Source organism: Chlorocebus sabaeus, chromosome 15 (genome assembly GCF_047675955.1).
Source record: "Chlorocebus sabaeus isolate Y175 chromosome 15, mChlSab1.0.hap1, whole genome shotgun sequence".
NCBI classification, from domain to species: domain Eukaryota; kingdom Metazoa; phylum Chordata; class Mammalia; order Primates; family Cercopithecidae; genus Chlorocebus; species Chlorocebus sabaeus.
The window spans coordinates 78,295,221-78,320,363 of NC_132918.1; the positions used below are offsets into that span (position 1 = coordinate 78,295,221).

General features: G+C 44.9%; 1 protein-coding gene and 1 pseudogene across 2 annotated transcripts in view; one reads left to right on the forward strand and one right to left on the reverse strand.

The window, feature by feature from the left end:
- Positions 1 to 25,143, reverse strand: part of GLB1 (galactosidase beta 1) — a 111,928-nt gene that overhangs the window by 23,896 nt on the left and 62,889 nt on the right. For both annotated transcript variants that reach the window (XM_008009389.3, XM_073023682.1), the window contains exons 11-12: positions 4,281 to 4,355; positions 1,589 to 1,678 (exon numbers count right to left, since the gene is read on the reverse strand). In XM_008009389.3, coding sequence (XP_008007580.3) covers positions 1,589 to 1,678; positions 4,281 to 4,355 — 165 coding nt within the window. The remainder of the gene's footprint in view (positions 1 to 1,588; positions 1,679 to 4,280; positions 4,356 to 25,143) is intronic.
- LOC140713506 (protein SEC13 homolog pseudogene) lies at positions 21,684 to 25,006 on the forward strand (annotated as a pseudogene).

The window sequence follows — 25,143 nt, forward strand, 5'->3', positions numbered from 1 at the left end:
ATGGCTGCACGTGTTCATATATAACCTGAAACTCCCTCCCCAGGCTCCACGTGCCCTTGGATCATTGTCTGAAGTGCTCAACAGCCCTACGAAGTGCAGGTAAGTTCCATTTATAGATGTGGGTGCTAGGACTGCAGCGTACCCTATACAATGTTCATAAAACAGTGAATGTGTGTGTGTGGGGGGGACTTAATTATTCATTTTATTACAAAATAGAATTGTTGGAATAAAATCACAGGTGTAAAAATAGCAACTGATGGCAAACTTCACTAAACTAAGATTAGATATGCTGTTATTATTTTGCCTTACTGTTCAGACTCCTTCCAGAAGGTGATCGCCACAGAAAATCAGAAAGGAGGATGTAGATAACCTTCTATTTCAAAACATGGGGCTGAGATCCTAAGTGATGAAGCTTAACATTGCAGTGAAGGGACAAGCTGGTTTCACGGGCATCCTGCTATTATTCCCTAAGAAGGACACATCACCTTCGTTGTGTTCATGCCCAAAATGTTTTACTGAATCTAATTAGCAAGGCAAAGTCTGCAAACACCTTGACCTTTTCAAAAATGTCCACGTCATGAGAGAGAGACTTAGGAACAGTTTCAGACAGAAGACGACTAAGGAGAATATAACTAATGGCAATGTGTGATTACGGATTGGAAACTGGATTGAGAAAAGATTAAGCTGTAAAGGACATTATTGCAATGACCAGGGACACTTGACTATAGAATTTATATTAGATTATAGGATTGCATCAATATTAAATTTCTTATGTGTGATCATTGTATTGTGGTCCTGCAGGATAATGTTCTTTTTCTTAAAACACGTATGCTGTAGTATTTAAATGTGGAGTGACATGGTGCTGACAATTCAAATGGTTAGAAAAAGAAAAGCAGTTGACTACATACGCAAGGAGAGAAAAAGGCAAGTAAAGCACTGTTAACAATTGGTGAATCTAGGTAAAAAGTGTATGGGTGTTTATTGCACTATTCTTGCAACTTTTATTGGATTTAAAATTTTCCAAAACAAAATGCTGGGAAAAATTAAAAAAAAAAAAAAAAAGACAAGGCAGTGTCTGGAGATCAAACACACACATATACAAACACTAAAAAAAAAAAAAAAAAAGATGTGCTCTGTTCTCTTTAAAAGCAGGAAAAAGAATCTCAAAGAACCCAGTCTACCAAAAAACACAGTCCTTATGCTATTGAGCTAAGAACAGACAAATAATTAAACTGTCTGTTTTGAGTATTAAAACAGTGATCTTCCACTGATGCCTAGTAATAAAGATTAATTAGATTGGTCAGTGAACTCAATTTATAACTTGTACAGAATTATGGTGAAGCAGGTTAGGCTACCTCCTGCATGAGTGAGAAGTGGGGCAAAAAACATAGGCATGATCAGCCCACCGTGCAGCCCTTCAAGCTAAAGAGAGCCTGGAAATTCATGGTTCATTTACCTGGGATCTGATGCATTTGCTTACCATTTTGGGCCCTGAACTCAGAATGGGCACTGCAAGGCAGTGCAGAAAGCACATTTTTGCAAATTTTCTCGCCAGAAAACTGGCGAGCCATTACCTTTGAAGGCCTACCTGTTTCACCTGGATAAATGTCAAGGGATAAAGGCTTTTGATGGGCCCAGAGGGGCACAGAATGTCCAGAGCTGCTCCCACTGTCTTTAACTGAAAAGAAACAAAAGTAGCATTGAGACACTGCACCCCTCACTGGTCATCAGGGTAGAGAGCAGCGCCATTTCCTAATTAGCAAAGATATCAGTGGGTTTGACCAAACCCCTAAATAAACCTAAATCATTCAGATTACACTCAATATTGCTTCCCAGTCTCCTTCAGTCCTCTCCATCTACTCCCTAACTCCTGAAGAAAACTATGATGATGGTAGTCTTAAAAAAGGTTTCAAACATACCTATTCAGAAATTCAACCTGCTCAGAGACCTATAAAAGGCTCTTAAAATGAATGAAAACCAAGGCTCAGATGCGGCCTCCTTATAAACCCTCTCTGAACACCCCTAAGTGAAATAACTAAGAAGTAAAAGTAGTAACCAGAGGCCAATTACATTCAACTAAGATTAGATACACTATTATTATATCACCTTAATAATTAATACTTCCTAGTTACTTTACCCTCCTCTGAACTTGTGTGTGGCATATTTTCCATGCCTGTATCATTTTTCAGTTGTTCATCTTTGTCTTCCTCACCATACTGTCAGCTCCTTAAGGATAAGATATGTTCCATACTCAGTCCCAATGCCTAGAACATAGTAGACGCCTGGCAACTATTTATTATATTCAATCCAAAGGACTGGTTATTTTGGAACCCAGGATACTTATTCCGATGCGATAACAACAATGATAATAACAGCTACCAGTCATTGCCTGTCTACACACTCCAGACGAGATACAGCGTTTACAAGCACTAGCTCACTGACTACTCACAACTACCCTGTGGGGCAGGCGCTACTGTCCTCCCTGTGTTGTGGAGACTCACAGAAGTCCACTTGAGAAGTCTCACAGAAGAGCCAGGATTTGTAGTTAGATTTGGCTCCAAATCCCAGGATTTTCCATGACATAATACTGGTTAGGATTTTTTTTTCCTTTTTTTGAGAGAGTCTCACTCTGTCACCCAGGCTGGCAGGCTGGAGTGCAGTGGCGTAATCTTGGCTCAATGCAACCTCCTCCTCCCAGGTTCAAGCGATTCTCCTGCCTCAGCCTCCTGAGCAGGCACGTGCCACCATGCCTGGCTAATTTTTGTATTTTTAGTAGAGATGGGGTTTCACCATGTTGGCCAGGTTGGTCTTGAACTCCTGACTTCAGGTGATCCTCCCGCCTCGGCCTCCCAAAGTGCTGGGATTACAGGTGTGAGCCACCACGCCCAGCCCATTTAGGAATTTTATAAACACTTCCCACGGTTACCTTGCTGATGTGCAGCATTAAGGAAAAAAATCTGATTTATAATTTCATCAAGCTAGCTACTCATATGGGTGTTTTCCCGCCTGGACACTAAGCAATTCAACTCACGGTAAAAACCTGTTTTCCATATAACTGTGTTCTACATAAAGTTAATTCAGTTGTATGCTGATTTGCTATCTTCAATTGTATATATTTATTTAAAAATAAAAAGTCATTTCTGCTCACACGATTTTCTTTCACGGTAAACAGAATGTACTTTTGGTACTAAGCTAGCTTTGTTTTAGCAATGTTGTTGTTTTGAACATTTGGAGCTATTTTCTGTTGCATAAAAATAGATTTGTCACGGCTCTGAAACAAACAAACCAAAGTTTTCCTTAAGTAGCTATAGCAATGAACAGGTAGAAGGTGCTCCCTTTACAAGAGTGACTGAAGTCTGATTAAACTAAAGAAAGATCCCTATCAGAGAGAAAGACCACATTCTTTGTAGAATGTAGCACATGCATCTGACACTAGGTGGAAAATGTTACAAGAACTCAACCAACCAACCATGTCAAAGGGCTTCTTGGATGGAAAAATTACATAATCATGTTTGGCATTTTGCTTGAAGATAAAAACTTACGATACTATTTTAGGATATCGAGATTCTTAAGAAATAGGTAATGGTTCTTTTTTTTTTTTTTTCTTGTGAGTTAATACATGTAGGAGTTAGGGATTATAAAAGGGGAAAACCTGAAGACACAGATGGTCAAAACAAATTGACTTCGGCTATGTCTCTCCTCTGACTATTAAATAAAACCTTTCTTCTTTTTCGCTTTTCCTAGAATACACTGCCCTTAACTCCTATTTATGATTGATTTCTAGCTTTTTCTCCAGTGTCCACATTTAACATATAAACCACAGAACATAAAAATTAGGACACAACTTTGAGCTGGAGGGAAGTGTATAATTTAGGGCAGAGATCTATCAAAATGCCTGTGATTTTGCGGAACTCCTAAAAAAAGTAAATGACGACAAAGAGCCTTGACAGCCAGAACAATGAGGTGGCATGTTATTTCCACAAAGGCGCTTGACACTGTTTATACCACTGATAAAGGAACCAAGATGACCCAAATGATCCAAGAATGCCTACTACTCCCACCTGTGTCCCATCTGCTCATCCTGTCAATAAGCATAAGTATGTTCTCACCGCTCTCTCCCCCTTTTCCCAGAAACATCATTTACCCCATTAGGCTTGCAGAAAACAAATTCTCAGAAAAATAACGAACCAATTCCTCCAGCACAGCACTTTCACTCACTGCTACTAAATTCCACTTTCTCACTCCCATCTCTCACTTTCAAAGTTTCTATTTTTTCTTACCTTTTCCAGAGAGACCTTTCCATATGCAAACTTTGGTGTAGATGGAGGGATAGGACCTTCTGGTACTTTTTCAAACTATAAACCAGAGTAGAAAAAGAGAGAAAAGAAAAAAAGCTGTTAAACCTTCAGAAACATATTCAAAAATTTATTTTTTGAAAGGAAGGTCAAAGACTCAACAGTGCCAGTGCTTTTTTTGAAAATCAAAGGAACTAGAGACTTCTTCCAAAGCAGGATCTGGTAAATTTTTTACCTCAAAGTGTGTGTCTGTGTTTTAAGCTTCAGGAATATCCAAATAATTATAAACCGAAAGACCTCAAGACAAAAGAGCAAAAACAAGTAGAGAGAATGAGGGTAAACAGCAGAAGGCTAGGGAGTGGGAGGAAAAAAGGAAACAGGTACATGACAAACAGACTCTGAAGGGAGATAGCCTATCATAGGAAAAATATTAATCTTATTGCTAAAGTGCTGTATCAATGTTAAATTTACTGTGGTTATGAGAGAGAATACTTCTCCATATTATTATGAAACATATAATAAAGTATTTAAAGGTAAAGGCCACGATGTATGAAATCCTCCAATGATTTAGAAAACACACACATACACACACACACACACACACACACAGAGAGAAAGAGAGAGAAGAAACAAGCCTACGCACAAGTGATGAAGCAAGTAAAATGTTGATGCAGATGAGTCCGGGTGGAGAATATACAAATGCTTTTTTTTTTTTTTTTTGAGCCGGAGTTTCGCTCTTGTTGCCCAGGCTGGAGTGCAATGGTGCGATCTTGGCTTGCTGCAACCTCTGCCTCCCGGGTTCAAGCGATTCTCCTGCTTCAGCCTCCCGAGTAGCTGGGACTACAAGCATGCACCACCACACCTGGCTAATTTTGTATTTTTAGTAGAGACGGCGTTTCTCCATGTTGGTCAGGCTGGTCTCGAACTCCTGATCTCAGCTGATCTGCCAACCTTGGCCTCCCAAAGTGCTGGGATTATAGGTATGAGCCAGCGCACCTGACCACAAATGCTCTTTTTTTAAACTACTTTTACTCTTGTAACTTTTCTGAAAGTCTGAAACTATTTTTAAAAATAAATCCTTATTAAATGTTAAATATTATATATGGACATATACACATGCACACACATATATGTGCATGTATGTATATAATTATGGAGTAAGAGGATCTGGGAGAAAGTCTCATGTCTTAGAAATGTCTGTGGCCATCTGCCTTTTCAAGTAGAGTGTACTGTGAACTCTCAGGATCCTTCTATTTCTTTCTTTCCTTCTTTTTTTTTTTGTTTTCCCTTTCTAAAAGACACAATGCTGGCAGCATCGCCTCTTTATGGCCCGGAGCAGCTGCTGCCATCATGCTGGCTGTGGCGGAAGGAGGTCGTGGGCAGTGGCGGTGGGAGCAGCTGCAGGGCCAGTAGGGGCAGCGGGGAGGACCCTTGTGCCCCATATCCCCAAGGCAGCTGACTGTGCAGTCCCGAGCCTCACAGGGCCAGGCAGGATCTACTCCCAGGCCTGGAGCCTCTGTCGCTACTGACCCTGGCCCCGCGTCGCTGCTCTTGCCTGCTGCTGCTGTGGAAAGGGTGCAGCAGGGGGGAAGTGGACAGTCCCTGAAGCCCGCCACGATGGGATTGGGCCAAGTCACCTGCTGGTGGGGTAGCAGCGTGGTTGGGCACGGAGGGGCGGACAGAGAAGGTCCCTGAGGTAGAACTGTGCCCGGGGCAGTGCCACGATCCACGGGGCCAAGCAGGAGCTGGGCGTGGCTACAGCTACCAAGCTGCAGGGGCAGACGGAGGCATCTCTGCCCTCTTGGTGCCCGGGAAGGCCCCCGTCCCCCGAAAGGCTAAGAGGTGTCTGCTCCCACTGCCTAGCCTCTCTCTTCTCCCAGTGCCACTCTGATCTCGAAGCAAGGATGGGGCTGAGTGGCCCACGTGCTGTCGCATGCTGGCTGGGAGTGCAAATGCTCAGGGTAGCACTGATACGCCACCTCCTGCCACCTCAGCCCCCTCTGGACTTTGGGCACCAATAAGCACAGGAGGGAGGCCGAGGGGGTGCTGAGGGCAGCTCAGTACTGGCCTGTAGGTGCCCCTTGGCACAAACAGCCTGGGTGCCATGAATGGTGGCAGGAGGTAGGCAGGCTCCTGGGTGGAAGTGGGTGGGTGATGAAGCCCCACCTTCAAGCGGGGGAGGGCTCGAAGCCTGGGGTTCAAGCCACTAGTCTCACAGACCAGAGGGGTAACTGGTGGTGCTTTTCCCTGGACCCGCCAATGGCCGTCCATGGTCCAAGCCGCACTTCCTCCCCACTGAGGCCTGTAACATCCACAAGCTCAGCAAGACTAGAAAATGGAGACACAATGGGAGACAATCAGCTACAGAGAAAAGCTATTCTCTCTGCTGAGAGGATGGAGAGAGGATGGGACAATCTACCCACAGAGAGGCACTACCCTCTTTGCTGAGAGCTGAACACTCGTTGGGACACCCTGGCTATAGAGAGGAGCTACCCACTGTGGGTCTCCTCTGAGCTGTTCTATCACTCAGTAAAGCTACTCTTCATCTTGCTCACCCTCCACTTATCTGTGTACCTCATTCTTCCTGGATGTAGGACAAGAACTCAAGATCCGCTGAATGGCGAAGCTAAAAGAGCTGTTTAACACAAATAGGGCTGAAACATGCACCTTGCTCACCACGTTGTGGGGGAAGAGGAGAGAAGAGCTGTGCAGACCTGGGAGTTCCCAGAGCTGGGGCTGTGACTCCCTCTTTGGGGCCCTGTGGTTCCTGGCATCTCCAAGCTTCCGGGCACTACTGCATACCCTGATGCCAGCCAGAGAAGCTGTCTGCAGTGCGCCTGGTCCAGCTGCAGCCTTGCAGAGGGCAGGCGCCTGTGCGGGTACCTGGAGCTGCTCACCCTGCAGCAGCAGCCAGTGTGTCTGACCGTGCACAGTGGCTCAACCACATGCTTGCTCACACACCCCTTGCAGTTCTATGCCTGACTTGTCCTTGGCAGGTATGGGATCCAGGCAGGAAGCATGAGCCAAGTGCAGCCTGTCGGGCCAAGCGAGCAGAACGAGCCCAGTGGGACCAAGCAAAACTCAGGCAAAGGCGCCACAGGCCACAGAGGTTTCCAGCCAGAAAAGCGACACCCCAAAGATCCTGTAACAATAATAAAAACTAATAATTTTTAAAAGGAGGAGGATAAGGCCTGGCACGGTGGCTCACGCCTGTAATTCCAGCACTTTGGGAGGTGCAGGCAGGCAGATCGCTTGAGGTCAGGAGTTCGAGACCAGCCTGGCCAACATAGTGAAACCCCATCTCTACTAAAAATACAAAATTAGCCAGGCATGGTGGCACACACCTGTAGTCTCAGCTACTTGGGAGGCTGAAACATGAGAATTGCTTGAACCTGGGAGGCAGAGGTTGCAGTGAGCTGAGATTGCACCACTGCACTCCAGTCTGGATGACAGAGTGAGACTCTATCTCAAAAAAAAAAAAATAATAAAAAAATAAAATAGGAGGACAAAAGACTATTATGGTGAAAAGCAAGAGTCCCCTGCCTCACTTTTTTCTTAGTTCTGTCTTTCAGAGGAAGCCATTTAAAAATTATCATTTTTTATTATTTTATTTTGAGATAGGCTGTTGCCCAGGCTGGAGTACAGTGGCACAATCATGGCTCACTGCAGACTCAACCTCCTGAGTTCCAGCGATCCTCCTGTCTCAGCCTCCTGAGTAGCTGGGATTATAGGCATGCACCACCATGACCTGCTAATTTTTATTTTTATTTTTGTAGAAATGGGGTCTCATTATGTTGCCTAGGCTGGTCTCGAACCCATGAACTCAAGCGATCCTCCCATCTTGGCCTCCCAAAGTGCTGGGATTACAGGTGTGAGCCACCACGCCCAGCACATTTTAAAATTATTTAATTGTTCCTATTTTTGCTTCTTCTGGTCTCTAAGTAATATATGTGTACTGCTTTTTCTTATCATTGATTTCTTTAACACATGAGAGTACAGCTCAGTAGATAAAGTTTACCTTCCTTTCTTGCTATTATGGTTGTATCAACATTTTCAGCTTCTCTCCTAGTTACCTTTAAAATAATATCCTTATATCTTTATTTCTTAGTTCCATCAATTAGCATATTACCCTATGTCGCCTCTTTTTGTTTTGTTTTGTTTTGTTTTTTTGAGATGGAGTCTTGCTCTCTCACCCAGGTTGAAGTACAGTGGCGTGATCTCCACCGCCTACAACCTCCACCTCCTGGGTTCAAGTGATTCTTATGCCTCAGCCTCTTGAATAGCTGGGATTACAGGCTCACGTCACCATGCCTGGCTAATTATTGTATTTCAGTAGAGACAGGGTTTCACCATGTTGGCCAGGCTGGTCTCGAACTCCTGGCCTCAAGTGATCTGCCCACCTCAGCTTCCCAAAGTGCTGGGATTATAGGCATGAGCCACAACACCCAGTCCTGTCACCTCTTTATTCTCAATGTCCTAAAATTTCCCCGAAATACATCTGACTATGCACCTTCTTTGCATTCATTATGTTCGACAACTCAGAGATCCCTTTCAATTTTGAAAAAATTCTGTATTATTTCTTTGACATTTTTTCTCCAATTTTTTCTTTCTTATCAGTAACAAGTTGGACATCCTAGATTGTTCCTCATTATCTCGTATCTTTTCTGATTTCCATCTCTGTATTCTGGTTCTAGTTTCTAGGAGATTCTTCTTAATATCCAAGAACTCTTGTTCTTTAGTAGCTTCTTTTTCAAAGTATCCCATTCTTACCTTATGGATGTAATATACCTCTGAAAGATATTAACTTGATGGATTTTGTTTTTTGTACTTAAGATCTCTCCTGTTCCCTGAATTCTTTGTTGCCTCTACAGTCACTTTTCTGTTTATTTCATCTTGATCTTTCTCTTTCCTGTTGCAGGTTTTATGGTTGTCCTCAGTGTCTGGCCATGCTTGGTTGTTCATTCCTATTTAATGGTAATGCAAATAAATGCCCCAGCATCTGCGTAACTGTCCTCTCTCTAACAGTGCTTCCTGCTCTGTGTACAGGAGCAAGGCTTGTCCTCTGGGTTTTTAAAAATTTTTTTATTTTTTTTTGAGACCGAGTTTTGGTCTTGTCGCCCAGGCTGGAGTGCAGTGACACGATCTCAGCTCACTGCAACCTCTGTCTCCGGGTTCAAGTGATTCTGCTGCCTCAGCTTCCTGAGTAGCTGGGAATACAGGTGCCCACCACCATGTCCAGCTAATTTTTTTTGTAATTTTACTAGAGACAGGGTTTCACCATGTTGGCCAGGCTGGTCTCGAACTCCTGACTTAAGGTGACCTGCCTGCCTCAGCCTCCCAAAGTGCTGGGATTACAGGCGTGAACCACCACGCCCAGGTCTGGGGGTTTTGTTTTAGGGTGCTTTGACAGAATCAGATGTAATGGGGAGGGTCTTTAATCTGGGGCTTACTTTTTTTAATGTTTTAAGGAAAATCCCCTGTGATTTTCTGACTGGTAGAAAGATGCCTCCCTGATGGACGGTCTGTGTTTGAGACTGAGAGGAAAGAGCGGAGGACCTAACAGAAAATATGTAAGGTTTAATTAACCTTCTCACTATCAGCTCCATTTCATTCCTATCTTTTGCCACTCATGTATTTCCAGGACCTGGTCTCCGTGGTTCTTTGAGACCAGTCTACTCCCTGCTCTCTGTTCCTGTAACTCTATTCCACACTCACTAGGGACTGAGATTTCCTTATCCTACATCCTTAGCCACCACAGATCTTTTGAAATCTGTTATGCATGAACAACTCCCCTTTTACTGTCTCCATTTTTAAAAAGATGCCCATGTTTTGAAAGAAGTAACATTTTGGAAGGGAGAAGAGATAAGGAGGTGGTCAGTTGGCCATCTTGCTCTGGAAAGTGCTTTGTACCCACAAGATGAATCTATTATCTCTATGAAACTTTAAAAACATAATATTAAAAGAAATAAATGTGGGATCAAAGAGTTACTATTTATCTTGGAAAGTGAAAAATGTTGTAAGATCTCTTTTCCCACTTTCCCTGAAGTCTAGACCACACTCCTCCGCTAGCCGTTTACCCATCCCTTCTTACTCCCCATTCTGGCCAAAAAAAGCAGAAAACACAAATTCACAAAGAGAGACCTGAGAACAGTATGATCGGTTTCCTGAGGTTCCCTACTTACCCGCACATATTAGTGACCATGTCATTTATCTCTTAAAGTTCAAGGCGGATTCCAATTTAACTAGGACTGCAATCTTTTCTACCACACTGGAAGAAAAAGTCATTGTATGGACATACTTGTTCAACCTACACTCAGCTCACTCTGATGCAGTGCTTAGGTGCCTGTACTGTCATCTCATGTACTACTTCCAAAGGCTCTCATACCTAGTTATTATATTTCCTCTTTAGAGAGAAGACTGAGAAACTAGCTCGAGACTATGAAGAGAACAAGGGAGGGAGTTGGTACTGTGGCTCCAAGTCTAGCGCTGTTCCCACTGCTCCGCCCTGCCTCCTTATTGTTGTAACAATAGCATAGAAAGTATTAGGCCCAGCGCGGTGGCTCATGCCTGTAATCCCAGCACTTTGGGAGGCTGAGGTGGGTGGATCACCTGAGGTCAGGAGTTTGAGACTAGCCTGGCCAACATGGCAGAACCCCATCTCTACTAAAAATACAAACAAATTAGCCAAGCACAGTGGCGCGCTCCTGTAGTCCCAGCTATTCAGGAGGCTGATGCAGGTGAATGGCTTGAACTCAGGAGGCGGAGGTTGCAGTGAGCTGAGATCGTGCTACTGCACTCCAGCCTGGGCGACAGAGCAAGACTTCGTCTCAAAAGAAAAAAAAAAAGAAAGTTTTTTTCACCCACAATTCCAAAAACAAAACAAAACAACCCCCAAAGCCACCACAAAACCTTCTCTTCCAGTTTCCCTCCTAGACCCTCCCTTTATGCATACATATAACATAAACTTAAGAGATAATTTTGTAATTTGCTACTGCCACTTACTAAAAGTACTTTTGACATGGTTAAATATTGAAAACAATTTTACTTATTGCATATTATAGTGTTTTGTGTGGATATGACAGAATTTACATAATCCTTCCTATGTTAGGGGTTGAATTATTTCCAATTTTGATATCATAAATATCAAAATTCATAAGTTGCAACAAACAACTTCATGTCTATAGCATTATCCTTCTTTTAAATTTTTATTTTTTAAAAGTAACGCCCCGAGTGTGGGGTGACTAGGTCAAAGGATATGAGTATTTTATATGACTCTTAAAATAGTATATGCCGACATTTTCACCAAGTATCCATACTTGTTTATGTCATTTACCCATTTTTTTTTTTTTTTTTTTTTTGATACGTTGTTTTGCTCTTGCTGCCCAGGCTGGAGTGCAATGGCACAATCTTGGCTCAGTGCAACCTCCGCCTCCTGGGTTCAAGTGATTCTCCTGCCTCAGCCTCCCGAGTAGCTGGGATTACAGGGATGCGCCACCACGCCTGGCTAATTTTTTGTATTTTTAGTAGGAACGAGGTTTCTCCATGTTGGTCAGGCTGGTCTCAAACTCCTGACCTCAGGTGATCCGCCCACCTCGGCCTAAGTGCTGGGATTACAGGCGTGAGCCACTGCGCCTGGCCGTCATTTACCCAATTTTCTATGTAGATCTTGATATTCTGATCAGTGGTATTAGCTCATTATAATATAGATATTAAGCTTTTATCTGTCTATCCCATTTATTACAATTTTCTAACTTTTCATTTTAATATTGATTTTTCATGGATACTAGTTTGATTATCATATAGCAAAATCCTCATCTTTACCTTAGCTAATTAATGTTTCAGAAAAGAAATGAACAAATATACCAAAATGTTATACTTCTAAACCATTATTTTTCCATAATAATTTGTGCTTTAATAATACTATTCAGAGCAATTGCAAATGCTGCTTCTCATACTTAACTGGACAAATTCAATACAGAAAGCTGCTCTTTCCCCTGTGGAATCCACTAGATTCAATGGTGACCAGCTTTTCCTTCACCAGGACCACTAATGTTTTCATACATTCATTCAACAAACTCTTATTAAGAAAATACTGTGTGTCAGGTCCTATGCTTGGTACTAGACTTATAAACAGCTCCTATTCCAGAGAGTGAGAAATGTGTATAAAACAGTTATATTAACATACCATGAAAAGTAGTATTTTCAGTAGCGAAGACATGGAATCAACCTAAATGACCATCAGTGGTAGACTGGATAAAGAAAATGTGGTTTATATACACCATGGAATACTGTGCAGCCATAAAAAAAGAACAAGATCATGTCCTTTGCAGCAACACGGATGGACCTGGAGGCCATTACCCTAAGCAAACTAATGCAGGAACAGAAAACCAAATACTGCATGTTCTCACTTATAAGTGGGAGCTAAATGATAAGAACATATGGACACAAAAAGGGGAACAGAATCAGGTCCTGTTAGAGGGTGGCATGTGGGAGGAGGGAGAGGATCAAAGAATGACCTATCAGGTACTCTGCTTATTACCTGCGTGACAAAATAATCTGTATACCAAACCCCTGTGACACACAGTTTACCTACACAACAACCTTGCATGTGTACCCATGAACCTAAAAGAAAGAAAAAAGTTTTTAAAAGATTTCTACAATATAAGTGATAGAAAGCAAAATGTGACTAACTCAGCTGACAAGTGGATCAAAGAAGACTCTGCAGATAAGGTAAGTGAGGTGTGTCTTCATTTCCAGGTGAATAAAGGCAGAGGGTGCAGAGACCAGGAAGTATAAACAGCACTGTGTCATTCATGGAATTGTATATAGCTCCATCTTAAGGCCAGGGAGTCACATCTAAGAACGGAGAATGGAAAGATGAGGCTGGAAAAATATAGGGGCCAAGTCATGGAAGGTATCCCGACCACATTAGTGTTTTAGATACTACACTTGATCTTAGCCAAAAGACTGATAAGTGATCACATCAGTGTTTCAGAGAAATCACTCTGGAAGATGGACTAGAAAAGCCAACTCTACAGGAAATGAAGAGACCAGTACTACAAGAGAGCAGGTGGCACTTTAAAAGACTATTTAACAGTTGCTAAGTAATATTCCTTTTCTCCTCTGTAACCATTAGACATAAAACATTGGTTTTCACCAGCACTACATGTCAGGCCTCTGAGCCCAAGCCAAGCCATCGCATCCCCTGTGACTTGCACGTAACTGAAGAATCACAAAAGAAGTGAAAATGCCCTGCCCCGCCTTAACTGATGACATTCCACCACAAAAGAAGTGAAAACTTTGTGAAAGTTCTTTTCCTGGCACATCCTGGCTCAAAAAGCTCCCCTACTGAGCACCTTGTGACCCCCACTTCTGCCCATCAGAGAACAACCCCCCTTTGACTGTAATTTTCCTTTACCTACCCAAATCCTATAAAACGCCCCACCCTTATCTCCCTTCACTGACTCTCTTTTTGGACTCGGCCCGCCTGCACCCAGGTGATTAAAAAGCTTCATTGCTCACACAAAGCCTGTTTGGTGGTCTCTTCACATGGGCATGCATGTCATTTTGGTGCTGTGACTCGGATCAGGGGACCTCCCTTGGGAGATCAATCCCTTGTCCTCCTGCTCTTTGCTCCATGAGAAAGATCCACCTACGACCTCTGGTCCTCAGACCAACCAGCCCAAGGAACATCTCACCAATTTTAAATCAGGTAAGTGGCCTCTCTTTTTACTCTCTTCTCCAACCTCTCTCACCTCTTTCTCTTTTCAATCTTGGTGCCACCCTTCAATCTCTCCCTTCTCTTAATTTCAATTCCTTTCATTTTCTGGTAGAGACAAAGGAGACACGTTTTATCCATGGACCCAAAACGCTAGCACTGGTCACGGACTGGGGAAGGCAGCCTTTCCTTGGTGTGACCTCATTGTGTCCCATTGCAGGGACGCCTCTCTGATTACTCACCCACGTGTCAGCAGTGTCTGACCATGCTGCGGGGATGCCTGCCTTGGTCCTTCACCCTTAGCGGCAAGTCCCGCTTTTCTGGGGGAGGGGCAAGCACCCCGACCCCTTCTCTCCCTGTCTCTATTCTCTGCTTTTCTGGGGGAGGGACAAGTACCCTGACCCCTTCTCTCCCTGTCTTTACCCCTTCTCTGCTTTTCTGGGCGAGGGGCAAGCACCCCAACCCCTTCTCTCCCTGTTTCTACCCCTTCTCTGCTTTTCTGGGGGATGGGCAAGAACCCTGACCTCTTATTTTTGTGCCCAGAACTCTTATTTTTGCACCCCAACTTATTTTTGCACCCCAATCCTTTATTTCCGCACCCCGACCCCTTTCCCGCTTTTCTGGAGGGCAAGAACCCCCAAACTCCTTCTCTCCCTGTCTCTACTCTCTCTTTTCTCTGGGCTTGCCTCCTTCACTATAGGCAACCTTCCACCCTCCATTCCTCCTTCTTCTCCCTTAGCCTGTGTTCTCAAGAACTTAAAACCTCTTCAACTCACACCAGACCTAAAACCTAAATGCCTTCTTTTCTTCTACAATGCCGCTTGACCCCAATACAAACTCGACAGTAGTTCCAAATAGCCAGAAAACGGCACTTTCGATTTTTCCATCCTACAAGATCTAAATAATTCTTGTTGTAAAATGGGCAAATGGTCTGAGGTGCCTGACATCCAGGCATTCTTTTACACATCGGTCCCTCCCTAGTCTCTGTTCCCAATGCAACTTGTCCCAAGTCTTCCTTCTTTCCCTCCCGCCTGTCCCCTCAGTCCCAACCCCAAGCGCTGCTGAGTCTTTCCAGTCTTCCTTTTCTACAGACACGTCTGACCTCTCCCCTCTTCGCCAGGCCGAGCTAGGTCCCAATTTTTCCTCAGCCTCCGCTCCCCCACCCTATAATCCTTTTATCACCTCCCCTCCTCACACCCGGTCTGGCTCATAGTTTCATTCCGCGACTAGCCCTCCCCAACCTGCCCAGCATTTCCTCTTAAAAAAGTTGCTAGAGCTAAAGGCATAGTCAAGGTTAATGTTCCTTTTCCTTTATCTGACCTCTCCCAAATCAGTTAGCGTTTAGGCTCTTTTTCATCAAATATGAAAAACCCAGCTCAGTTCATGGCTCGTTTGGCAGCAACCCTGAGACGCTTTTCAGCCCTAGACCCTGAAAGGTCAGAAGGCCATCTTATTCTTAATATGCATTTTATTTTATTACCTAATCTGCTCCCGACATTAAATAAAGCTCCAAAAATTAAATTCTGGCCCTCAAACCCCACAAGAGGACTTAATGAACGTTGCCTTCAAGGTGTACAATAATAGAGTAAAGGCAGCCAAGTAGCAACTTATTTCTGAGTTGCAATTCCTTGCCTCCACTGTGAGACAAACCCCAGCCACATCTCCAGCACACAACTCCAAACACCTAAACCGCAGCTGCCAGGGGTTCCTCCAGAACCTCCTCCCCCAGGAGTTTGCTACAAGTGCCGGAAATCTGGCCACTGGGCCAAGGAATGCCCGCAGCCCGGGATTCCTCCTAAGTCGTGTCCCATCTGTGCGGGACCCCACTGGAAATCGGACTGTCCAACTCGCCCAGCAGCCACTCCCAGAGCCCCTGGAGCTCTGGCCCAAGGCTCTCTGACTCCTTCCCACACCTTCTTGGCTTAGTGGCTGAAGATTGACGCTGTCCCATTACCTCGGAAGCCTCCTGGACCATCACAGACTCTAGATAACTCTTACAGTGGAGGGTAAGTCTGTCCCCTTCTTAATCACTATGGAGGCTACCCACTCCACATTATCTTCTTTTCAAAGGCCTGTTTCCCTTGCCTCCATAACTGTTGTGGGTATTGACGGCCAGGCTTCTAAACCTCTTAAAACTCCCCAACTCTGGTGCCAACTTGGACAACATTCTTTTATACACTCCTTTTTAGTTATCCACACCTGCCCACCTCCCTTATTAGGTCAAGACATTTTAACTAAATTATCTTCTTCCCTGACTATTCCTGGGCTACAGCCATGCCTCATTTCTGCGTTTTTCGCCAGTTCAAAGCCTCGTTCGCATCCTCCCCTTGTATCCCCCCACCTTAACCCACAAGTATAAGATACCTCTACTCCCTCCTTGGTGACTGATCATGCACCACTTACCATCTCATTAAAACCTAATTACCCTTACCCCACTCAATGCCAATATCCCATCCCACAGCATGCTTTAAAAGGATTAAAGCCTGTTATCACTCGCCTGCTACAGCATGGCCTTTTAAAGCCTGTAAACTCTCCTTACAATTCCCCCATTTTACCTGTCCTAAAACCAGACAAGGCTTACAGGTTAGTTCAAGATCTGAGCCTTATTAATCAAATTGTTTTGCCTATCCACCCTGTGGTGCCCAACCCGTATACTCTTTTGTCCTCAATACCTCCCTCCACAACCCATTATTCTGTTCTGGATCTCAAACATACTTTCTTTACTATTCCTTTACACCCTTCATCCCAGCCTCTCTTCGCTTTCACTTGGACTGACCCTGACACCCAACAGGCTCAGCAAATTACCTGGGCTCTACTGCCGCAAGGCTTCACAGACAGCCCCATTACTTCAGTCAAGCCCACATTTCTTCCTCATCTGTTACCTATCTCGGCATAATTCTCATAAATACACACTTACTCTCCCTGCTGATCGTGTCCGACTAATCTCCCAAACCCCAATCCCTTCTACAAAACAACTCCTTTCCTTCCTAGGCATGGTTAGTGCAGCCAGAATTCTTACACAAGAGCCGTAGCCTTTCTGTCCAAACAACTTGACCTTACTGTTTTAGCCCAGCCCTCAATTCTGCATACAGCAGCTGCCACTGCTTTAATACTGTTAGAGACCCTAAAAATCACAAACTATGCTCAACTCTCTACAGTTCTCATAACTTCCAAAATCTATTTTCTTCCCCCAACCATCGCTCAGGACAATGCTTATGCTGATAAGTTAACTAAAAAAGCAGCTAGTGTTTCAACTTCTATCAGTTTTTCTTCTTCACATTGGCCACTCCCACCTACTCCCCCACTGAAACTTCTACCTATCAATCTCTTCCCACACAAGGCAAATGGTTCTTAGACCAAGGGAAATATCTCCTTCCAGCCTCACAGGCCCATTCTATTCTGTCGTCATTTCATAACCTCTTTCATGTAGGTTACAAGCCGCTAGCCCACCTCTTAGAACCTCTCATTTTCTTTCCATCATGGAAATCTATCCTCAAGGAGATCACTTCTCAGTGTTCCATCTGCTATTCTACTGCCCCTCAGAGATTGTTCAGGCCCCCTCCCTTTCCTACACATCAAGCTGGAGGTTTTGCCCCCGCCCAGGACAAATAGACTTTACTCACATGCTTACAGTCAGGAAACTAAAATACTTCTTGGTCTAGGTAGACACTTTCACTGGATAAGTAGAGGACTTTCCCACAGGGTCTGAGAAGACCACCGCGGTCATTCCTTCCCTTCTGTCAGACATAATTCCTCAGTTTGGCCTTCCTACCTCTATACAGTCTGATAATGGACCAGCCTTTATTAGTTAAATCACCCAAGCAGTTTCTCAGGCTCTTGGTATTCAGTGAAACCTTTTTTTTTTTTTTTTTTTTTTGAGACGGAGTCTCGCTCTGTCGCCTGGGCTGGAGTGCAGTGGCCGGATCTCAGCTCACTGCAAGCTCCGCCTCCCGGGTTTACGCCATTCTCCTGCCTCAGCCTCCCGAATAGCTGGGACTACAGGCGCCCGCCACCTCGCCCGGCTAGTTTTTTGTATTTTTTAGTAGAGACGGGGTTTCACTGTGTTAGCCAGGATGGTCTCGATCTCCTGACCTCGTGATCCGCTCGTCTCGGCCTCCCAAAGTGCTGGGATTACAGGCTTGAGCCACCGCGCCCGGCCTCAGTGGAACCTTTATATCCTTTACCGTCCTCAATCTTCAGGAAGGGTAAAATGGACTAATGGTCTTTTAAAAACACACCTCACCAAGCTCAGTCACCAACTTAGAAAGGACTAGACAATACTTTTACCACTTTCCTTTCTCAAAATTCAGGCCTGTCCTCGGAATGCTACAGATTACAGCCCATTTGAGCTCCTATGCGGACACCCCTTTTTATTAAGCCCTAGTCTCATTCCAGACACCAGAACAACTTGAACTGCACCTCAAAAACTTAGAGCCTAAAAACTCACCAACCAAGCAAGTAATTATGCTGAACCCCCTTAGGCTCTCTCTAATTAGATGTCCTAGGACCTCCCAATTCTTAGTCCTTTAATACCTATTTTTTCTTATTCTTTTATTCGTACCTTGTATCTTCCGCTTAGTTTCTCAATTCATCCAAAACCATATCCAGGCCATCACCAATCATTCTATGAGACAGATGCTCCTTCTAACATCCTCACAACATCGTCTCTTACCACAAGATCTCCCTTCAGTTTAATCTCTCCCACTCCAGGTTCCCACGCTGCCCCTAATCTCCCTTCAGTTTAATCTCTCCCACTCCAGGTTCCCACGCTGCCCCTAATCTCCCTTCAGTTTAATCTCTCCCACTCCAGGTTCCCACGCGGCCCCTAATCTCCCTTCAGTTTAATCTCTCCCACTCCAGGTTCCCACGCTGCCCCTAATCTCCCTTCAGTTTAATCTCTCCCACTCCAGGTTCCCACGCGGCCCCTAATCTCCCTTCAGTTTAATCTCTCCCACTCCAGGTTCCCACGCGGCCCCTAATCTCCCTTCAGTTTAATCTCTCCCACTCCAGGTTCCCACGCGGCCCCTAATCTCCCTTCAGTTTAATCTCTCCCACTCCAGGTTCCCACGCGGCCCCTAATCTCCCTTCAGTTTAATCTCTCCCACTCCAGGTTCCCACGCGGCCCCTAATCTCCCTTCAGTTTAATCTCTCCCACTCCAGGTCCCCACGCGGCCCCTAATCTCCCTTCAGTTTAATCTCTCCCACTCCAGGTTCCCACGCTGCCCCTAATCTCCCTTCAGTTTAATCTCTCCCACTCTAGGTTCCCACGCCGCCCCTAATCTCGCTTGAAGCAGCCCTGAGAAACATTGCCCATTCTCTCTCCATACCACCCCCCAAAAATTTTCGCCGCCCCAACACTTCAACACTATTTTGTTTTATTTTTCTTATTAATATAAGGCAGGAATGTCAGACCTCTGAGCCCAAGCCAAGCCATCGCATCCCCTGTGACTTGCACATAACTGAAGAATCACAAAAGAAGTGAAAATGCCCTGCCCCGCCTTAACTGATGACATTCCACCACCAAAGAAGTGAAAATGGCTGGTCTTTGCCTTAAGTGATGACATTACCTTGTGAAAGTTCTTTTCCTGGCACATCCTGCTCAAAAAGCTCCCCCACTGAGCACCCTGTGACCCCCACTCCTGCCCACCAGAGAACCCCCCTTTGACTGTAATTTTCCTTTACCTACCCAAATCCTATAAAACGGCCCCACCCTTATCTCCCTTCGCTGACTCTCTTTTTGGACTCAGCCCGCCTGCACTCAGGTGATTAAAAAACTTTATTGCTCACACAAAGCCTGTTTGGTGGTCTCTTCACACGGATGCACGTCACTATACATCAGCAAGAGACAGCTGTGTCCGCGTATCAAGGCAATGGCATTCCAGTCATGAACAGAGCAGGATGATCAATCAGCCAGTGTAGACAAATCCTGGATCAAATTTCAAACTTCATTAAGCTTTTGAAGTACAGAAAAATCACTGTGGCTCTTCTCCCATCCCCTCTTCACCACTCAGCCCAGTTACTACCTTTGGGAATCCCAGAATCCACTCCAATTATCAAGATCCTCAACTACCACTTGATTAATTTTTACAGTGACCCATTTCCAAAAACTCAGTGGAACTCTTACTTTGATAGAATCCCTATAAAGAACAGAAACAAAACTCTTAAAATGGGTCTTCAGTTGATTTGACAGCATACAAAAATAAACTCACCACTGCCCCTCTCAGGAATCAGTAGGGAAGAGGAGGTCGCTGCCCTATATTTTTATGGTTCATCCTCGAGGTCAAAGTGTTAACCATGTTTGGTTGAGTTTTACCCACACCAAAGCAAATGCCTTTTAAAATGCAAATGTCATGAGCTTTGCCATGCCTTGAAGATTCTTATGAAGAGAGCCGCCTGGGGGCCTTCACCACTGAGCATAGGCTCATGCAACCTGCTGGGAGATTATCCCCAGGAGTCCATGTCAGTGAAATATATTGCCCATCACCACCTAATGTGCTCTTGAAATGGATTAAAGAGGAGACATATTCCACTTTTTGAGTCTTTGATGAAGGAAGGAGGCAGGTAGAGCTATACATAGGGGATATTTACCATCCAATTCCCTTACTTGATGCAAGCAAATATTTTGAAGATCCTTTAACAAATCAGCTAATGGAATATCTACAAAGTCTCATAAGAAAGAGCCCACTGGCTGGGTGTGGTGGCTCACACCTGTAATCCCAGCACTTTGGGAGGCCGAGGCGGGTGGATCACTTGAGGTCAGGAGTTTGAGACCAGTCTGGCCAACATGGTGAAACTCCGTCTCTACTAAAAATACAAAAATTAGCCATGTGCATTGGTGTATGTTTCTAATCCCATCTACTTGGGAGGCTGTGGCAAGAGAATCACTTGAACCAGGGAGATGGAAGTTGTCTGGGTGACAGAGCAAGACTCTGTCTCAAAAACAAACAAAAAAACAAAAACAAAACAAAAAAATACATATATCTCTACTAAATCTTATGGTTAATTTCTCTTTCAAACCAGAAATGTCAAAAAGAGGGAAAATATGACATGTTAAGCTGCAATCTATCATAAGCTGTTAAGTTACATTCATTTCTTTTTTTGTTTTGTTTTTGAGACAGAGTTTTGCTCGTCACCCAGGCTGCAGTGCAACGGCATGATCTCGGCTCACTGCAACCTCCACCTCCTGGGTTCAAGCGATTCTCCTGCCTCAGCCTCCAGAGTACCTGGGACTACAGGAGTGCGCCATGTCCGGCTAATTTTTTTATTTTTAGTAGAGACGGAGTTTCACCATGTTGGCCAGGCTGGTCTCGAACTCCTGACCTCAGGTGATCCACCCACCGCAGCCTCCCAAAGTGCTGGGATTACACGCATGAGCCACTGAGCCTGGCAATTTCTAAAGACTCTGTCTCCTTTGTGGGTTCTCTTACTCTGCCCAGTGGTTAAAGCTTTGGATTCCCTGGGTTTGTCTTTTGCTCGGCCCATCGTCCTCCTCAGTCAGTTCCCCATGTGCAGTCTCAACCTCTCCCTGGACTTCGGTTTCCATTTGCACTGATGGCCCCAGAATCTGCGCCAGCCTTTCAGACTTCTCCCTGGAGTGTCTTACTATTAAGTGTTGGTGCTTATGGAGAAATCTCTCTACCTGGATGTTCCCAGAAACACTGAGCTGAACAAGCCCAAAATTGAACTTGCTTCCCCTTTCCCTGCCAGGGCCTCCTCTGCAATCCTCTATCTCAGGTGCCAATCCCAGTACCCACCTAGTTATCTAACTAAGGTTGTAATCTGGACAAATCAACAATTCCTCATTCTTTCTCACATCTGTGTTCAGTCAATCACCAAAATCCTATCAATTTTACCCCCTGAACACTTTTCTCTCCTAATTTAAATGTTTTAATTTTCTTGTGGAGACAGAGTGTCACTATGTTGCCCAAGCTGGTCTTGATTTCCTGGCCTCAGGCGAACCTCCCACTTTGGCCTCCCAAAGTGCTGGGATTACAGGCAAGAGCCACTGTGCCCAGCCCTAAATGTTTTTCAAATTGATTGCTTCCTCTCCACTCCCTGATGACTCTGCCATCGTCTCATTCCTAGGCTACCGTGGCAGCTGCATCCAGAAGTGCCCCAAGGGAGGAATCCCACCAGCATGTTCACACTGTCATATGTTTCTGTAAAACTTGTAAAAGTAATATAATTTGACCATAACAAGCTAACATCCTTGTCTCTTTCTGCTCCAGCTTCCCTGTGTCAAATGTCCTCTTCCTTTGGGAGGTTTTACAGTTGCTATAGGCATTTTGGCGACCCAACTAAAAAGCAGTTAAAGTAGGGATTTACTTTACATGGGTACAGTAGGATATACTGATATGATTCCTGGTTACTTCCATGAGTAGGTAAGTTATGATTAATGGATCATCCCTCCACTCAATGTGCTGACTCACTTAGCATCGTAGTGCAATATAATCATGCCTGAAGGCACCCAGTCCCGGAACTACATGGGTTGCGGAGAAGCAAGGTTTGAACTGTATGGGGCCAGAACCTGTCTGTGAAAATTTCTTCCAAAAATTACAGCTCATATATGAATGAACTGGAGAGACAGTTCCCCAATTTTGATTACAACCTTAAACATTTATATAATATTATCAGTAATAAAATGTGAAGCTTTTTTGTTTTTCTAAACTATCAATACTAAATAAATTTCAATCAGTCAGGCTAAAAAGAAAGATTTCTATTCTCTCCAGAGGAAAAGATTACAAAACCACTGTTGCCATCTGAAGAGGCAAACACTGTTGCTTAAAAAAAGGTGATAAGAGGCCAGGAGGGGTGGCTCACGCCTGTAATTCCAACACTTTAGGAGGCCAGGCAGGTGGATCACTTGAGGTCAGGAGATCGAGACCAGCCTGGTCAACATGGTGAAACCCCATCTCTACTAAAAATACAAAATTAGCTAGGTATGGTGGCACCTGTAATCCCAGTTACTCAGGAGGCTGAGGCAGGAGATTCGCTTGAACCTGGGAGGCAGAGGTTGCAGTGAGCCAAGATTGTGCCACTGCACTCCAGCCTGGGTGACAGAGTGAGACTGTCTCAAAAAAAAAAAGGTGGTAAGGAATGGGGAGGCACCACCAGGAGCTGCCATGTCCCTAGAGCAGCCACGCTGCAATCATGGTGTCAGTAATTAACACTGTGGATACCTCCCATAAGGACATGATTCATGATGCCCAGATGGACTACTATGGCACCCGCCTGAGCAAAACTCCGTCAAAATCTTCAAAGTGCACAATGGAGGACAGATCCTCATTGCCAACCTCAGAAGTCATGAGAGTCCTTGTGGCATATGGCCTGGGCTCACCCCACATATGGCAATATCCTGGCATTGTGCTCCTACGATTGGAAAGTCATTATCTGGAAAGAGGAAAATGGCACCTGGGAGAAGACCCACGACCCCTCAGGATATGACTCCTCAGTGAACTCTGTGCTGGGCCCCCCATGACTACTGCCTAATCCTGGCCTGTGGGAGTTCAGATGGGGCCATCTTCCTGCTGACTTATACAGGGGAAGGCCAATGGGAAGTGAAGAATATCAACAATGCTCACACCATTGGCTGCAATGCTGTCAGCTGGGCCCCTGCTGTTATACCTGGAAGCCTCACAGACCAGCTCTACAGGCAGAAACCCAATTATGTAAAGAAGTTTGCATCAGGTAGCGGTGACAATCTCTTCAAGGATGGCCAGTGGAAGGAGAGGCAGAAGCTGGAAGCACACAGTGACTGGGTTTGAGATGTGGCCTGGGCCCCCTCCATCAGCCTGTCCACCAGCACCGTGGCCAGCTGCTCCCGGGATGGTCGTGTGTTCATTTGGACCTGTGATGATGCCTTGGGAAATATATGGCCTCCCATATTGCTGCACAAGTTCAATGATGTCATGTGGCATGTGGGCAGGTCCATCACAGCCAACATTTGGCCATCTCTGGTGGAGACAATAAGGTGACCCTGTGGAAGCAGTCGGTTGACGGGCAGTGGGTGTGTATCAGTGATGTCAACAAGGGCCAGGGCTCTGTGTCAGCTGCAGTCATAGAGGGCCAGCAGAACGAGCAGTGACAAGACAGGCGGAGCCTCCCACCTGCCAGCTCCAGGACTGCCCCATCCTGGACCAACTGACTGAGCAACTGTGAAGAGCTCCCAACTCCAACAAGATTCTTTTCCTAGGGGTAGTTACAAATGCAACCACAGATTGATTACCTAATCTGTCTAAACATGATCAGAGATGGTTTGTAATCTACTGTCCAGCTGAAAGCATTCATATTATGAGGCAGAAACTACAAATGATGTTCAAATCTATTATTTTAAAATATTTTAAGCCATTTTTATGTAACTTTGGGTTCAGGCATTATTTGGGAGGTTTTGTTTCCAAAGTCACTAAATAAAGACATATTGCTTATTAAAAAAAACAAAAGGTAAGGAATGAAGAATGGTAGAGGTTTCAAGCAGTTAATAAAATCAAATGATGTTTTTTTTTTTTTTTTTTTTTGAGACGGAGTCTCGCTCTGTCTCCCAGGCTGGAGTGCAGTGGCCGGATCTCAGCTCACTGCAAGCTCCGCCTCCCGGGTTTACGCCATTCTCCTGCCTCAGCCTCCCGAGTAGCTGGGACTACAGGCGCCCGCCACCTCGCCTGGCTAATTTTTTGTATTTTTAGTAGAGACGGGGTTTCACCGTGTTCGCCAGGATGGTCTCGATCTCCTGACCTCGTGATCCGCCCGTCTCGGCCTCCCAAAGTGCTGGGATTACAGGCTTGAGCCACCGCGCCCGGCTCAAATGATGTTTTTTAAAAAAAGTTGTAGGCTGGGCACAATGGCCCATGCCTGTAATGCCAGCACTCTGGGAGGCCAAGGCAGGAGGATTGTTTGAGGTCAGGAGTTCGAGAGTAGCCCAGGCAACATAGGGAGACTCCGTTGCTACAAAAAAATTTTTAAAAAGTCAGGTGTGGTGGTGCACACCTGTAGCCCTAGCTGCTCAGGAGGCTGAGGCAGGAGGACCGCTTGAGTCCAGGGGTTTGAAGCTGCAGTGAGCTATGATTGCACCACCGCACTCCAGCCTGGGCAACAGAACAAGACACTGTCTCAAGAAAAAAAAAAAAAAGTGGTATT